Source organism: Natrix helvetica (genome assembly GCF_964273705.1).
Source record: "Natrix helvetica genome assembly, chromosome: 8".
In the NCBI taxonomy this organism is placed as follows: domain Eukaryota; kingdom Metazoa; phylum Chordata; class Lepidosauria; order Squamata; family Natricidae; genus Natrix; species Natrix helvetica.
In genome coordinates, this window is record NC_138559.1 from 5,284,050 (window position 1) to 5,301,680 (window position 17,631).

The 17,631-nt window shown below is 47.5% G+C and overlaps 1 protein-coding gene across 2 annotated transcripts in view; it reads left to right on the forward strand.

The window, feature by feature from the left end:
- The window catches only part of AP3M2 (adaptor related protein complex 3 subunit mu 2), a 36,179-nt gene extending 19,017 nt beyond the window's left edge, over positions 1-17,162 (forward strand). The window contains exons 4-10 of one of the 2 annotated variants that reach the window (XM_081960874.1): positions 1,363-1,500; positions 3,095-3,180; positions 3,553-3,686; positions 4,303-4,510; positions 6,328-6,472; positions 8,139-8,288; positions 15,631-17,162. In XM_081960874.1, the coding sequence (XP_081817000.1) occupies positions 1,363-1,500; positions 3,095-3,180; positions 3,553-3,686; positions 4,303-4,510; positions 6,328-6,472; positions 8,139-8,239 (812 nt within the window). In that variant the 3' untranslated portion in view covers positions 8,240-8,288; positions 15,631-17,162. Of the gene's footprint in view, positions 1-1,362; positions 1,501-3,094; positions 3,181-3,552; positions 3,687-4,302; positions 4,511-6,327; positions 6,473-8,138; positions 8,858-15,630 lie in introns of those variants that run through there. The other variant, XM_081960875.1, reaches the window with a different exon arrangement.
- The last annotated feature ends 469 nt before the right edge of the window (positions 17,163-17,631 follow it).

Sequence of the window (17,631 nt, forward strand, 5' to 3'; positions counted from 1 at the left end):
CAGAGATTGCCACAGACAATATGTCAGGCCTGCAGCCATCTTTTCTTTTTTGATCTTTGGCCTGCCACATTTTCTATTATTCTACTATGCATTTTCTATTGTGGGAAAATGGGGTGGTGGTGGAATTGTATGGGATTGTATGGAGTTAGATGCTATGTAGCCATAACAAAATTCTTTCTAGAAAGCCAAGGTCATCCTTTGACTTTGCGCCTCTGCACCTGACCGGAACTGGATGAGTGGAACTGCCAACATGGCAGTGGGAGATTTGACCATGTGATGGACTTATTGATGGACCATAAGTCCATCACATGGTGAACTTTCAACTGGGTGGTGAAAACTGGGAAGCTTTCAGATTGGGGTTTTCCCAGATGTGCCAACATGCCTCTCTTAATCGATTGGAAGTTTGAAGAATGCTTTGTCTCAGACTCTGATTTAATTTTGGATGCTATTTGGAGCCCTGACACAATGGCTTGCATTTTTGGGCTCCACGCCTCATGTTTTCAGCCTCCAAACGCTCTGTTTGAGACCCATTCATGGCTGTTGGGATCACTAGAGCACATTGCCGCCTCTGCATGTCGTGTTTTCAGGTGGCGATTGGAGCGTTTAGAGGCTGAAAACGTGAGGCACGGTGCCCAAAATGGCAAACCAGAACAGCTGCTGCCTTCCCTTCCCTCTTCCGCACTTCACTTGCTTTACTAATTGCTACTCCCTGCGACGATCAGCTGTGCTTTAGAAGCTGCTTTTCAGCCCCAACGCACACACACACTCACAACCAGCCAGATGAATACCTGATAGGCAGAAAAAAATTTCCCCCTATTTTCCTCCCCAAAAACTAAGGTGCGTCTTATACTCCAAAAATACGGTAGGTACTGGCTCATGGTTCAGTTTAGCAGGGGTTAGAGCAGGGGTCACCAATCCCCGGGCCACGGATTGATACTATTCGTGGCCTGTTAGGAACCGGGCCGAAGAGCTGCAGGCAAGTGGTGGGCGAGCGAGTGAAGCTTCATCTGTATTTGCAACTGCTCCCCAGTGTTGGCATCACTGCCTTAGCTACATCTTGGATCTTCAGGCATTAGATACTCACAGAAGCCCAAATCGTATTGTAAAATGGACATGCGAGGGATATAGGTTGCGTGCTCCTCCTCCTTCCCACCCACTCCCAGTCCGTGAAAAAACTGTCTCCTGGGAAACTAGAACCCTAGTAAGACCACACCTGAACTACTGCCACCAATTTTGGTCCCCACACTACAAGAAAGCTGTTGAGGCTTTTGGAAAAAGTTCAGAGAAGAGCAACTAAGATGATCAAAGGCCTGGAGACTCAAACCTATGAAGAACTTCTTCCTCCCCTCTTCCCCCTTCCAGGAAGCACCAATGTGGGAGAGCAGCTCCCCACAGGGCAGCTGTCTGTGGTGCCCTGGCGACGGACCAGCGTGAAGTACACCAACAACGAAGCCTACTTCGACGTGATTGAGGAAATAGACGCCATCATCGACAAGTCAGGTATTCCGATTGTGTCCTTGCTCAAAGAAACCTTGCATTTTGAGGAAAACCACGTAGCCTTTGTCCTTTTGGGGGGGAGGGGGTGTTTACCAAGATAGGTAGAGGTAGAGATGGATGGATGGATATGATAGAGGTTTAGGTTAGGTTTAGGTTTATTAAATTTATAGACCGCCCCCTCTCCCCGTAGGGACTCGGGGCGGTATACAGACCGTTCGTGTATAAAACAACAAGACATAACATAAAACACCAGACAGAACAACGCAAACATACCGTCTGTATATACAACCCAAACTAATTAAATAATTAAAAACAATTCTAAAACCAATTTAAAACCCCAAAATTTAAAATTTAAAAAGCCATCCAGGAAGGTCAGTAGTGAGTGTTACCTGTAAGTACAATTACAATTACAATTAGGCCAGGCCGGCTAATCGAAACAGGTGGGTCTTGAGTTTCTTGCGGAAGGAGCAGAGGTCCAAGGTGGTTCTAATATCGGGGGGGAGGTCGTTCCAGAGGGTTGGGCCCATCACAGAGAAGGCCCTATTCCTAGGCACCGCCCGCCCGCACTGCTTAGCGGAAGGTACCCGGAGGAGTCCCTCTCTGTGAGAGCGGATTGGTCGCAGGGATGTGTGGGGTAGAATGCGATCCCGCAGGTAACTAGGTCCCGAGCCATGGAGCGCTTTAAAGATGACAATCAGCACCTTGAAACGCACCCGAAAAGCCACAGGCAGCCAGTGCAGCTCGTGCAGGAAAGGTGTTACATGGGAGTACCTAGTACTCCCCATAATAACCCGCGCGGCTGCGTTCTGAACCAGCTGGAGCCTTTGGGTGCATCTCAAGGGGAGCCCCATGTAGAGAGCATTGCAGTAATCAAGACGGGAAGTCACCAGGGCCTGATGGATGGATGGATAGATAGACGGATGGATGGATAGATAGATAAATGATGGATGGATGGATGGATGGATGGATGGATGGATGGATGGATGGATGGATGGATGGATGGATAGACGGCTGGCTGGCTGGCTGGCTGGCTGGATGGATGGATGGATTGATAGATGATAGATAGATAGATGATAGATAGATAGATGATAGATAGATAGATAGATAGATAGATAGATAGATAGATAGATAGATAGATAGATAGATGATGATAGATAGATAGATAGATAGATAGATGATAGATAGATAGATAGATAGATAGATAGATAGATAGATAGATAGATAGATAGATGATAGATAGATAGATGATAGATAAATGATAGATAGAGAGAGAGGGGGAGATAGGATGGTAGGTAGGTATTGATATTGATATATTGATATAGTTTTCAGTCTCTAAATGTCTATGGAGATGCCATTGAAAATGTCATAAATATGAGACAGTTGCCAAGTGTTCAAACTTTGATCACTCGAGAATGTTGCAACCATCCTAAGTGTGGAAAATGGTCCCTAAGTCACTTTTTCAGTGCCATTATAAATACAAATGGTCACTAAATGAATGGTTATAAGTTGAGGACTACCTGTAACTAGGATTGTGTAGACTAGCCCCGATGTCCTTCCTGAACTATGTGAATTATTTCTTTCTTTGTGTGTGTGACAGGTTCCACAATTACAGCTGAAATCCAAGGGGTGATCGATGCCTGCGTGAAATTGACTGGGATGCCGGACCTCACCCTCTCCTTCATGGTAAAAATGAGAGGGGAAAGAAAGACCCCTCTCACCCACCCGTTTTGACAAATTCCCTGGCTTGCCCTTCTGTAACCAACCATCACAGTGCGAGTATCCAAGATAGGAAACTGATCAAATCTTCCCATCAGTGGTATAAAGCAGTAAAACCAGAGCACAGGTTGTCTTCTTCTCCTCCTCCTTCTCTCCTCCTCCTCCTCCTTCTCCTTCTCCGCAACTTTTAAGACTTCAATTCCCTGAATTCCCCAGCCAGTAAAGCTTTGCAGGCTGGGGAATTCCTGGGAGTTGAAGACCACAGGTCTTAAAATCGCCAAGGTGGAGAAGCCCCTCCAGCCAAGGAGCTTCCAGCTCTTTTCTCTTTCCTCTTTCCAGAACCCAAGATTGTTGGACGATGTCAGCTTCCACCCTTGTGTGCGTTTCAAGAGGTGGGAATCGGAACGCATCCTGTCCTTCATCCCTCCCGATGGGAACTTCCGCTTGCTCTCTTATCATGTCAGCGCTCAAAAGTAAGACGGGTTCTTCCAGCCTTTTGACGCCCCCACCCCCACTTTATTGTATGGGAACAAAAGATGGCTTGGTGGAATCTTCTACTAGAGAATTCTACCTTGGGCTTCATGCAAGTATCAGAACCGACATCGCCCCACATCTTCTTGGTACGGTCCCTACAGATGAGTGTCCCAAGATGTCGTCAGGGGTGAGCTGCTGGGGTACAAGTTCGGCCAATCCTCTAGCTAGGATTCTGCCCAATTCGGTGAACCCCCAAATGCCACCCCTGGTAGTAGCTTGGTACCTGGGTCGCTGGAACCAGCAGCGACCCAGCCCTGCCACACCCCCGAACTGGTTCTCCTGTAGGTACCGCCATCTTGTTTTTTGCTTCGGCGCATGCGCAGAGCAATTTTAGCTGTACTGCGCATGTATGGGCAACGCGCATCAAGCGCACACACTGCGCGCCCCTAAGCAAACCGGCAGTAGTCTCTGCCAGAACCCACCCCTTTTTCCAACTCCCAGAATTCCTCAGCCAGCCACGTTGGAATTCAAGCAGTTTCCTGAAAAGAATGGGTGAACTCAGATTAGTGCGCTACAATTCCCTTTGCCACAATGACGCTCTTCTTTTTCCCACAGTCTAGTGGCCATCCCAGTCTACGTGAAGCACAACATCAGTTTCCGAGACAGCAGCTCCCTTGGTCGCTTTGAGATCACCGTGGGGCCCAAACAGACCATGGGGAAGACGGTGGAGGGGGTACTGGTCACCAGCCAGATGCCCAAAGGGGTGCTTAACATGACCCTCACACCTTCTCAGGGGACACACACGTTTGATCCCGTCACAAAGGTGAGGAAGTAGAACCTTCAGTCGAGTCTGGTTCTTGACATGATCTGCCTGTCATCTTTTCGTATTGTAGGACAAATGGCAGAATCAGGGGGTGGTGGAGTTAAAAGAGGGATCAGCCTAGAATCCTGACATGTGTTGTGGCCCACCAGTGGCCAGAGGAGCTGGCAGCAGATTCGTACAGTGAGGAGGTTGGGGAAGAACATGGGCCAGTCCTGGAGTCTGGGGAAGGCTCTGATGAGGGCTCTGTGTTGGAGGCAGAGAGGGAGCCAGGCCGTCCGACAGTTATCAGTTGCCTTCAGTGTCGGACATCAGGGAGGCAGACAAAGAGCTGGAGCTGTTCCTAGTGTGCACATGCGCAGAGTGGCCAGACGAAGGGAGCAGCTAAAGAACAGGGGTCGACTTGGGAGTAAGGCCACAGGTGGACAATGAATGGCCCCTTCCAGAGGGAATAAAAGAGGAGCTGAGGGGAGTGGAGTTTGCAGGAGACAATTAGTTCTCTTAATTGGCTTGTGACTCTCCTTGCCTAGTTTTGCAGATACCGGCCTGTCAGCTCTCCAAGCCAGATAAAGTCTGTGACTGTAAATCCTCCCTCGAAAGACTTTGCTGGATGTGAATGAGCAGAATTCACAGGAAATTAATAAAAGGGATTTTTAGAAGGACCAGGAGTTGGCTTCATGGTTTTGGGAAGCCTCGTCCAGAACAACATAGTTACAAGCGGACTAGGTCCAACCCCTCTTGAATTCCTATTAGATGAAAAGATTCTTGTGAATGAGCTGTTAACCAATAAACTAAGTTAATTGGAAGCTTTTTGTTAGAGGGGGCTGTCCTCTTGAGTGGGATGGCTCTGGGGATGGGGGTAAAGGAAGACATGGCAGCAGAGAAGATGGATTACAAGTGTTTCTTGATTTACAACTTCAATTGAGTCCAACGTTTCCGTTGTTAAGCAAGACAGTTGTGAAATGAGTTTTGACCCATTTCAAGACCGTTTCTTGGCACAGCTGGGTAACTGAATCGCTGCAGTCGTTAACTTGGTAACATGGTTGTTGAGTGAATCTGGCTTCCGCATTGAGTTTGCTTGTCAGAAGGTTGCAAAAAAGTGATCACGTGACCCCAGGAAAACAGCAACGGTCATAAATGAGTCAGTTGCCAAGCGTCTGAATTATGGGATGATGGAATGGTCATAAGTGTGAAAAACAGTCATAAGTCACTGACCCAGAGGTGCATTTTTTCCCTTTCAACTGGACTTTCTGGTTTTTCTTTGAAGACATTTCGCTTCCCAGCTAAGAAGCTTCTTCAGTTCTGACAATGGTGGGGAACCGAAGGATTTATATTGCAGAATGCGAATGACCAGCATAAATCCTTCCATTTATAAAAACCAGAAAAACCAGAAATTCCAGTTGGAAAAAAAAGCAACTTTGGGACAGTGACTTATGATTGTTTTTCATGCTTATGACCATTCCATCATCCCATAATTCGGACGCTTAGCAACTGACTCATATTTATGACCGTTGCTATTTTCCTGGGGTCACGCGACCACTCTTTGCAACCTTCTGACAAGCAAACTCAATGCGGAAGCCAGATTCACTTAACAACATGTTACCAAATTAACAGCTGCAGTGATTCAGTTAACCAGCTGGGCCAAGAAACGGTCTTGAAATGGGTCAAAGAAGCGAAACATCTTCAAAGAAAAACCCAGAAAGTCCAGTTCCTCTTGAAAAAAAAAAGCACCTTTGGGGACAACCATGACCTGGTTGAGTGAGAATCTCCATGGACATTTATCTTGTCATCTCCTTCTTTCTCCACCCTTCCCTTGGAAGATGCTGATGTGGGACGTGGGGAAGATCAACCCACAGAAACTGCCCAGTTTGAAGGGGACGATGAGTCTTCAGGCAGGGGCCTCCAAGCCCGATGAGAATCCCACCATTAACCTCCAGTTCAAAATCCAGCAGTTGGCGATCTCCGGTTTGTGATCTTCCAGTTCTCGGGGTGGGGGGGGGTTCCCCCTCTTTACCATTTTTTAAAGCACCCTTTTAAAGCCCTTGTTGCGATTAAGCAAAGGAATTTAAATGTCATTATAAAAGACATGCTGGACAATTGGGCTGCCTGCTGAGCTTGTCGATTAGAAAGGTCGGCAGCTCGGTGGTTCGAATCCCTAGCACCCGTGTAACGGAGTAAGCTCCCGTTACTTGTCCCAGCTTCTGTCAACCTAGCAGTTCGAAAGCATATAAAAAATTCAAGTAGAAAAATAGGAACCACCTTTGGTGGGAAAGTGACAGTGTTTCATGCACCTTCGGTGTTTAGTCATGCCAACCACATGACCACAGAGACGTCTTTGGACAGTGCTGGCTCTTTGGCTTTGAAACGGAGATGAGCACCGCCCCCTAGAGTCAGGAACAACTAGCACATATGTGCGAGGGGAACCTTTACCTTTTAAGCATTAGGCAAGATTTGCAGTGATGGTGCATTCTTTGCTACATCCCATGTAAATTGATGAACCAAAAATATCCACAATTAATATTTGGCTGAATTTTGTTACCTTGGCCATGCTATCCCTGGGTCTCCGGTCCCCAGTATCTCAAGAGATCATATGCCTCTAAAAATTAGCATGGAGCAGAATAATTCCTCTGCCTTTTTAGATTAATACAATAGCAGAATTGGAAGGGACCTTGGAGGTCTTCTTGTCCAACCCCCTGCCTAGGCAGGAAACCCTATACCGTTCCAGACAAATGGCTATCCAACATCTTCTTAAAGACTTCCAGTGTTGGGGCATTCACAACTTCTGGAGGCAAGCTGTTCCACTGATTAATTGTTCTCACTGTCAGGAAATTTCTCCTCAGTTCTAGGTTGCTTCTCTCCTTGATTAGTTTCCACCCATTGCTTCTTGTTCTGCCTTCTGGTGCCTTGGAGGATAGTTTGACTCCCTCTTCTTTGTGGCAACCCCTGAGCTATTGGAAGACTTTGGATATTGGATACTTTGATTAAACACTGTAAAACCAAAAAAGTAAAAAATTAATACAGGCTAATGTGACCGAAGGAAAATAAATAAATCAAAGAGGAAGCTAAAAGTGCTACAAAGAAAGGAAAAGAAAACTAGAAAAGAAAGAAAAAGGATTCAAAGAAGTGACTTCTAATCTTCTTTGCAGCAGCATTAATACTGTGGTAGCTCGCTACTCACTGTTAATTCATTCAGGCACAATAAATACTAAAACTGATGAGTACCAAACAAACCACTGACTAACATGTGGCCCTTTGTTTCAGCAGGAAAAGGTAGTGAGTTATGAGCAGGGGTGGCTTTCACTCACCTTCCCTACTGATTCGCAGGTGTGTGTGCGTCCACGCAGACTATCCACGCATGTGCCTGGCGTTCCACGCATGCAGTTTGTGCGCCGTCTGCACATGCGCCAGGCAACAAAAACGTCCCTAAAAAAGACAACATAGAACTAGGGCGGGGGGGGGAGGGGATTTCCACTACCAGTTTGGGTGAACGGGTCTGAACCAGCTGAATACCAGCGGGAGGTGTGTGCACATGCGCGGTGGAGCTAAGCTGGGCGACGGCTCGCACGCCTGCAGAGAGGCCTACAACAACTTCCACACAGGGCTTCACCTTCGTCTTTTCTCCTCGCTCCAGGTCTGAAGGTGAATCGTTTAGACATGTACGGAGAGAAGTACAAGCCGTTCAAAGGAATCAAGTACATGACCAAGGCTGGGAAGTTCCAAGTCCGAACCTAAGAGAGCTTCTGCCCAGGAGAAGACTTACGACGTCTACTCCATCCTTGAGGTGACCCATCTGGATTTCTTCTGAGACAGGCAACTTCTCCCCCACTCTGTTGGTTTGGCCAGCCCTTCCTCTGTCTAACATCTGGAGCTCCCCGATGGTGGCAAAGAGCAAAAAGGAGACGTGGTCACTTCTCTTTGGGCTTGTTGGCTTTCAGCTTCAGCCAGTTGTGGGCTTCTTCCCCCTCTCGTTGGCAGTCAGCAACAGCTGGATTGTTTGCCGGATGAAACTGGGACAAAAGAGATGCGGGAAGGAGCCGAACGGTTATTGCACGGGATTCTGGTTGGACTCCAAGCCCAGTGGCAGTCTTTCTTTCCCAACCTCTCTTCGCTCAGCCTGTCCTATTTCACTGCACCGGTGTGGACAGAAATGGGAAAGAGACGGCTCCGTTCTCAGACACCCCCCCCCCCCCCCGGGGTGGTTGGTGGTCTAGAAATGGCATTTTAGCCCAGTGTAAATATGCTCAGCTTAGCTGTTGTCCATGGAGGATTTGCAAGCTCAGGGACAGAGATTGAGAAGCGAGTTTGCTCCAGACATATGGAAGCAAAAGGGGAACAAAACACAAGCGTGTGTGTGTGTGTGTGTGTGTGTGTGTGTGTCTACGCGCGCACACACACACACACACACACACACACACACACACACCGTGTTTCCCTGCAAATAAGACTGGGTCTTATATTACTTTTTGCTCCAAAAGATGCATTAGAGCTTATATTTTGGTTAGGTCTTATTTTGGGGAAAATATGGAACTAATTGCGTCAGTCTGGCTGATGATCTTAACTGGGGCCTATTTTGGGGGTAGGGCTTATATTACGAGCATCCTGAAAAAATCATGGTAGGGTTTGTTTACTGCTTGGGTCTTATTTTCAGGGAAACTGTACACACACACACACACACACACACACACACACACACAGAGTGTTGGAGCACAGCATCTGTTGGAGCATTGGCTGCGAAAGAAATGGGGCGCGGGGAGCACCCATTTGGGCTCTGAGGGTGGGGCCCTCGTTCCCGGGCTGCCAGGTTTATCTCTTGCATGTGCTTGCATGTTGTGCTTCCAGCTGATGTCTGACATGTGTTGCTCTTATACTGCCATAATAGATCTGCTTTCCCCCAGTCTGGTGCCTGTCTCCCCCCCACCCCACCCCCAGCTGTATGGCTGCTGTCCCTTGAGCTTCTCCCGCTGAATCATAATGGTCGTCCCAACAGCTTTTCTCCCTACCAGGCTGGTCCCGTGTTTTTGGGTGCAACCCCCGTGTCGCTCTTCTTAAAGCCTGAACTAAATCTGAGCTGTGTGTCTTTCCCTTCTGATCCAGACTCGCCCCTCTTAGCATGCTTCTGTTTTGTTCATTGAGAGGAAAAACTCCAGACCAATCCAAGTAGAGGTCATTCGGCAGGTCCTTTCTGGAAAGCCCTAACGATGCCACGGGAAACTCAGGTTGACCAATGCACCCCTCTGACTGTGCCAGAACATTCTGGACAAAACGACTTTGCAACTCTCTCTTCTTTTTTCTCTCCTCCTCTCCTCTCCCCTCCCCTCCATTCTCCCCTTCCATCCTCCTTGCCGCCCATCCCCTCCTCTCCTCTTTTTTTTTTGCTTAAAGAGGGTGTGAGTTGGGAAGCTGTTGCAGGATGGGAAGAAAATTACAGCCGGCCATTGCAAGGGGATGTGCCTGCCTGCCTATTTGTAGCAGCAGGGATATTTTTAAAAAAGCCTAGTCTTTTTAGAAAGCATCCCTCAGAGACCAGCGGGCATCTTTTACTTGCACTATAGAGGCTGAGAGAGAAGGCCCATTTTTGAATGAATGTGTGTTTAGGATTTAAGCAGGGTGTACTGTAAAATGCAAATATCTCATTGTCAATAGATGTTTGCGTGAGATGTCCGTTCTTGGCTTTTGTGCATCTTGTGGTCAAAGTTTAGTTCTTCTGCGGTGCCTCTCTCTGTGTTACGATCGAAGAACGTTGCCAATCTTCCTGTTCAGCGGCTTCTGGATCGGGTGCAGTGGTGGGTTCCGGCTGGTGCAGCCGTACCAGTAGTAATCGGGAGCAGCAGCCTCCGTACCGGTACGGTGGCTTGTTTGGCCCACCCACCCGCCCGTGTTCCATACCTGTTTTAAGGCAACTGGGCCAATTGCGTACATGCGCACAGCGTGCGGAACCTGTGCGACTTCTGACTCGCAGCTGGGTGTCGCAGGGGCGGTGGAGTGCGCATGCATCCCCAGTGCACGTCTGGCATGTTCACGAACAGACCGCGAGCAGCGTACCGGTAGCGAAGGTCAGAGCAACCCACCACTGATCGGGTGTTCCAAAGATGCAAAAGAATATCCACTTGTCCTTTCCCTGTCCCCAAATTCAGGATCTGGTCCACCTTTTCCGACCCACAAATTTCATTCAACAGCATAAGCTTTTTGCTTTTTTTTTAGGACCTTGGTTGGAAAAGGGGCTTCTAGGCGCTTTCTGAATTTTTGCCACCATGTTTGCAAACATGACTCTTCCCCCTACCACCTCCAATGCCCAGTGACTGGCTGTTGCTCCTTCCTCCTCTTCTCATGCTCTTGGATGGAGAACTGGGAAAGGTGGAGGACACAGCTCAAGAGCGGGATTTCATATATGTTCTTCTCTGCACAGGTGTGGATAGGAACCTGGACTTATAAGACTAAGCATTCCCCTCTGGAGCAATGATGCTGACCTCACTCAAATCCCAGGGATCAGGGATATTGAGAGTGACGGGGCCAGCAGAATCTGAAGAGCAGAGAGTGGTTCTTGCTGCTTTAATGCAGCCCATCTATTGGGAAGTGCTGGCTGGGGAATTCTGGGAGTTGAAGTCCATAAATCTGGACATTGCCAAGTTTGGAGAGCCTTGTCCTAGATCAGTGATGGCGAACCTTTTCGGCATGGAGGGAACGGCATGCATACGTGTGCTGGAGCGCCAGAAACCTGAAGACTAGCTAGCAGGTGTGCACATGCCTGTTTTGGGGGTCGTTTTCAGGCTGTTTTGGGGGGCATTTTTGGCCCAAAAATCAGCCTGAAAACGGCCTGGTTTTTGGGGGGCCATTTTCCAGACCATTTTCTGGTGCTCCGGCACCTGCAAAGACCAGCATGTGTGCCAGAAACCAGAAGAGCAGCTGGCAAAGGCATATGTTCCCACAGAGAAGGCTCTGCATGCCATAGGTTCGCCATCAAGGTCCTAGATGGAGTATCTGAATATATTTAGTTTCCCGAACAGTCTACGAAATCTCTTTTAGGTTTGAGATCTAATGAAGAGAATTATGAAAGGTGGTTTGGAAGAAGGTCAGGAACTCAGTACCTGGGACAAGAGTTGGGTAGTTCAGGGCTGGTTGTCATGTCTGTGGGGAAAGCTGGGGAACTTTCTCCTAGTGTGTGTATAGGGTGGGGTGCATGGGAGGATGACAGATTGACACATTAAAAGTAGATCTTCTAGTTCTGTAAGGTCTAACAGAGGTTTGCTAAAGTAGCTGAATGGATGGATCATTTTTTGGGGGATCCTTTGAGTTGAAGAAAGATGGTGCTTGAAGCCTCCTTATGCCCTTTCCATCAGAATCCCAATTTGTGTGTAGAGACAGCCCCTTGCCAGTTCCATCTATTCTATATTCCCAAGATGGCAAACCTATGGCACACGGAGCCATTTGTCAGGGCATGCAAGGCGTTGCCCTGTCAGCTGGCCAGCGCATGCACACGCTGGCCAGCTGAGTTCACCCTTTTTTAAAGCCATTTTTCACCCTCCCCAGGCTCCAGAGGCTTTATAGGAGCCTGGGGAGGGCGAAAAGAGCCTCCCCCGCCCTTGGAGGCTCTCTGGAGGCTTCAGGAGCTTCCCTGAAGCCTCCGGAGCGCAAAAAAACGGCCCTATGGGCAAACCGGAACTTCAGGAACGGACTTGCGGTTTGCTCATAGGGTCGTTTTTAGTCATTTGGAGGTTTCAGGGAAGCCTCCTGAAGGTCCCTGAAGCCTCCGGAGGGCCTCCGGGGGGTGGGGGAGGCTGTTTTCGCCCTCCCCAGGCTCCTGTAAAGCCTATGGAGCCTGGGGAGGGCGAAAAAAGCATGCAAAAAATGGGGGGAGCGCCTCTCATGCACGCATGCGCACTGGGGGGTTTGCGCATTGCATTATGGGTGCAGCAGGCCCATGCACGACCCCCCTGTGCTCCCCCCACTTGTGGCAGCCGAGGCAAAAAAGGTTCGCCATTGCTGCTATATTCTGTTCTGTTCTTCTATATATATTTTTTTAAATGGCTGTGGAACGCCTTGAACAATTTCAACCATACTTGATACACAGATGACTTACTCTCTGAAAAAAAATACTGGGGTGGGGGAAGACACCCCTAACACCCCTTCGTGTATGTATGTGTGTGTGTGTGTCCGGGTCCATGTGTTTGTGTTCCAGCATAACTCCGGAACGCATGGGCCACTGAAGTGAAAAGGACTGAATTTTATCTATAGTGTCAAGTCACAATACTTTTGACAGTGATATTGTGCATTTTGAATTCAAGTTCTGTTAAGATACAGCCTGTTGTGCCTTAAAATTGCTTCTACTGTGCAGCACAGTGGAGTTGCCATGGTAATGGCTTCTCAGTACTCCACAAGGAGGCTCCCTCTAGTACAGGATTGGGATAAATGCATACCCAGGCTACACTGGTTTATCAGCTAGTTTAATATAAAATTAGCATGAAAATCTTCAGGGCCAATTGTTTCCAAGCAGTGGTCCTAGGATAATCTCTATCAAAACAGATTTCTGGAAAAGGTCTAGGCTAATTAAAAGCAAAATCCCATCTCTTAATGCTGAGAAAACGTCCTACTGGATGTCTGGTATGTCTCCAGGAAAGGGGGGAATTCCCCCCCACCCATCCCGCCTTGGTGGAAAATATCTGGCCTTCAGAGAGATGATTCCTGGAGTCTTCTGGGGATGCACCATCTCCTTCCTTTCAGTAGGTGGACATACAAGGCCAAGAGTTATGCTTTCCGGTGAACAAGCCAAGGGGACCTCTGAAGTGAGAAGTCCTTGTTTGTGGAATCAAGACAGCTTCATGGGTCATACCCATGAAGAGGAGGAGTTCTTACAGAATGTCTCTTTGGAGATAAGCTGCTCATTTCCAAGGGGCCTGCAGATATCCAGATGCGTTCACAACCAAGACCAGGAATACAAGGGGCCCTCAGCCTCCATTCTTCCCACTTTCAAGTCCAAAGCTCAAAATCGTTCTGTCCATCCCAACCATTTAGACAGGGCTAATAATGGTAGTTGGTTTTTATTGTCTTTGAAAATTGCTTCTGTTTTTAGATGGTTAGTACTTGTCTTGAAAAATAGGGACCACTTTTGGTGGGAAGGTAACAGTGTTCCGTGCGCCTTCGGTGTTTATTCATGCCAGCCACATGACCACGGAGACGTCTTCGGACAGCATTGGCTCTTCGGCTTAGAAACGGAGATGAGCACCACCCCCTAGAGCCAGGAACGACTAGCGAGGGGAACCTTTACCTCTACCTTACTTGTCTTGAATGCCTGGGGGGGGGGGGGCAGAAAGGCAGCACGGACATTGAAATAATAAGCAAACTGAATCTTTAGGCATGTAGGAGATGGGAATCTGAACTAATTTAGCCTTTTTCAGACCCAGCAAGGCAGCTCTTACTTCAATTTGGAGTTAAATGTCGTGAGTTCCATTTATATGGCTAGTCTAGTGGAAAGAAGAACTAAGGGAGACAAGATGGCAGTGTTCGAGTATTTGAGGGGCTGCCACAAAGAGGAGGGGGTCAAATTGCTCTCCAAAGCAGCTGAAGGCAGGGCAAGAAGCAATGAGTAGAAACTAATCAAGGAGAGAAGCAACCTGGAAGTAAGGAGAAGCTTCCTAACAGAACAATTATCCATTGGAACGGCTTACCTCCAGAAGTTGTGGGTGCTCCATCACTGGAGGCTTTTAAGAAGAGATTGGACAGCCATTTGTCCGGAATGGTATAAGGTCTCCTTCCTGCCTGAGCAGAGGGTTGGACTAGAAGACCTCCAAGGTCCCTTTCAACTCTTGATATTCTGTTATTCAATCCAATGGGTGCAAGTCTTCCAATTTTAATATGTGCTCTGTGTTTCTTCTTGAAAATCCCAACATCCTGTGGCAAGTGCTGGTTGAAAAACCCATTACATTTTCCAGGGAGCTTCCCTTGTCTAGGTTGCTCCCTTCATTTTGACCTGCAGTTTCCATCAGCCACAGCCAGGCTGTCCCAGACATGGTTCATTGGAATAGTAGTAGGATTCTAGTTCCCTAATCTTTCTTTAAGGGTCAAATGTTGCATTCTAAAGGTCTTTGGTTGAGTTCTGGCACTGCCAGATTTGGCCTGATACCACCTCTGCATTTTATTTATTATGCTTCCATTTTTGCCATTCCTCCAAAGCAAAGAACAAGAGAGCCCATGGTGCTCCCCTTGCATGACTTCTCCTCTCAGTGAACTAAATGGGGCTGCACTTGTCTTGGACCATCATATTGCAGTGAACCTAGCATGCTGTGCTCACTTGACCGCTGCAGTTAGCTGATGGTTTAGGGCAAGGGTGTCCAGTTTGGCCACTTTAAAACTTATGGACTTCAACTCTCAGAATTCCCCAGATAGCATGGCTGTCTGGGGAATTCTGGGGGTTGAAGTCCACAGTGTCAGGTTCCCGAAAGATGCCCAAATTGATTCAGGAGCCTCAAGCCAAGTTTCAAAAGAAAACCAGTCATTTATTAGGAGCACTATTTTGGCAATACCTTGTTGCAGTCAGATCTGAGCCTCATTTGAATTATAGCTGAACTTTACCCCTGTTCCTTCCCTCCCCTCAGTCTGTGTCACAAATCACATTCCCCAATGAGGTGCACCCCTCCCAAGCCTGCTGCGGTAATCTGAGGTCCGACTCTAGCCGAATGTATGCGTGCAGTGCGCTCCCCCGTTTCCTCACCATGGCAACTTTATGAGTTGACACACAGGTCTTAAAGTGGCCAAGGTTGGACATATTGGGTGGAGAATTCTGGGAGTTGAAGTCCACAAGTCTTAAAGTGGCCAAGGTTGAACATCCCTGCTTTAGGGCAAAACCAGAAACTTAAGTAAACTGAATAAATATTCAGATAAACCTGTCGTAAGAACACAGCCAATGTATCACAAGACAAGAGAGACACACTAAAAGGGAACTTCAAGCCATCGAAGGTGTTGGGAATTGAATGTGTGAATCCTCTGCTCTTGCCCCATCTTAACTCGGCACCCTGAAGGCTCGCTCTCTGCCCAGCTTCCTCTAAGGCTAAGCTATGCCAATCTTCTTGATTTAACTTGTATTTTTTTCTTCCTTCTTTCTCATCATTATTCTTAACTTTGGTTACCAGACACCAGCTGTCGCATTGTCATTCAGATGCTTCTCAATCCCTTGTTGACAGCATGCCTCAACTGCAGTCCTTCTGAAGGGAGACCTTCCTTCCTGCTTTGCAGCATCTCACCTGGCGCAGAGATCTTACTCCTGGCTCACCGACTCATAGTGGCCCCCAGAGTTTGAGTTAACAACTTCAGGGTATGTGCAGTGATGGTGTGAGAAGGTTGCTCATTCACCGCAACCTCCATTGGCTGAGCTTTGACTGCTTCCAGGTCATAAGACAATTAACATATGGTTCACTCGTGCATATGTGTTTATGCACATATGTGCAGAATGGTTTACTCTGCAGATTCAGCTTCTCTAGCTTAAACAAGCCATAGCTTGCTGTGTTGTGCAAACCACACTTATGAATCCAATAAACCATGGCTTAGTGTAACATAACAAGTCCAGATGAAATAGTTATCCATACATAAGTGTCAGCCTGGAACTCACAACATACTAGACCAGGGGTGTCAAACTGGCAGCCCACAAGTCAGATGTGTCACATGCAGGCCACCCCAACCCCAGCTCCATGCATGGGAGAAACATGAAACATTACATGACTGCAACGTTTGACACCCATGTATCAGACCAAGGATGTCCAACCTTGGCAACTTCAAGACTTGTGGACTTCCAACATTGCTGGCTGGGGTATTCTGGGAGTTGAAGTCCACAAGTCTTAACGTTGCCAAGGTTGGATGCCCCTGTACTAGACTTATTTATTAAATTTAATATCCGAGCTCTAGGAGTTCAAATGAGTGTAGATCGTAGTCCTGTATAATGGTAGGTAGGAATGAACTTGGAGGAAGAGCCACAAACTAGACAATGGTCAGATAGGAAACAGCTGAATCTGCAGAGTGAATGAGCAGACGTCCCTAGTTTCTTGGACCTAGGTGAAGGGGGGGTGGGGGGGGGAGATGTACTTTCAGACTTGCAAGATTGTGTTCATGTAACCTTACAGTAAAGTAGAATTTGCTCATTGGGGCATGCTTCTTGTCTTGACTACCTCGCAGGGATAACAGGTTCTTGTATCTGAAATGGTATAGGTTCTCCTGCTTGAGCAAGGGGCTGGACTAGAAGACCTCCAAGGTCCCTTACAGTTCTATTGCCTTGGTTGTGTTTCTCAAGGTCATTTCCACACACCATCACAGCACACATCTCCTGACAAAAGCCATTCTGTGGGAAAGGTTGAGCTATGAGATTTGAGTGTCCCCAAGGGTCTTCTGGGGTGGCGGAAGAACTGGAACTTGAGTCTTCCTGGTGTCCAGTCAATGGCACATATTATGCTGTGTTTCATTTAGAGTTAATGTGTGCAAGCCACACCACAATGGCATATAAACTGTACTTGTTGATGTCTTTGTTCCAGTCAATTGTGAATCATTCAACAAAGTGGTAGCTCAGCATGATGTGCAAATTGTGTGTAAGCTTAGCGTCAAAGCAGAGTACTTGGCCCTGATGTCATGGCCTTGATCTACCCTGTGGATTAAATTTGACAATTTGATTCTTTGATTGTGCCTTCACATCTACCCTTTATTCTGTTCGCCACAATGTAGAAAAGATGCTGAGACTCTAGAAAGAGTGCAGAGAAAAGCAACAAAGATGATTAGGGGACCGGAGGCTAAAACATATGAAGAACGGTTGCAGGAACTGGGTAGGTCTAATTTAATGAAAAGAAGGACTAGGGGTGACATGATAGCAGTCTTCCAATATCTCAGGGGCTGCCCCAAAGAAGAGGAAGTCAAGCTATTCTCCAGGGCACCTGAGGCAATGGGTGGAAACTAATCAAGGAGAGAAACAACCTAGAACTGAGGAGAAATTTCCTGACAGAACAATTAACCAGTGGAACAACTTTCCTCCAGAAGTTGTGAATGCTCCATAACTGGAAGTTTTTAAGAAGAGATTGGATTGGTCAATGACACATATTGTGCTGTGTTTAATTTAGAGTGTCTGAAATGGTATAGGGTTTCTGCCTGATCAG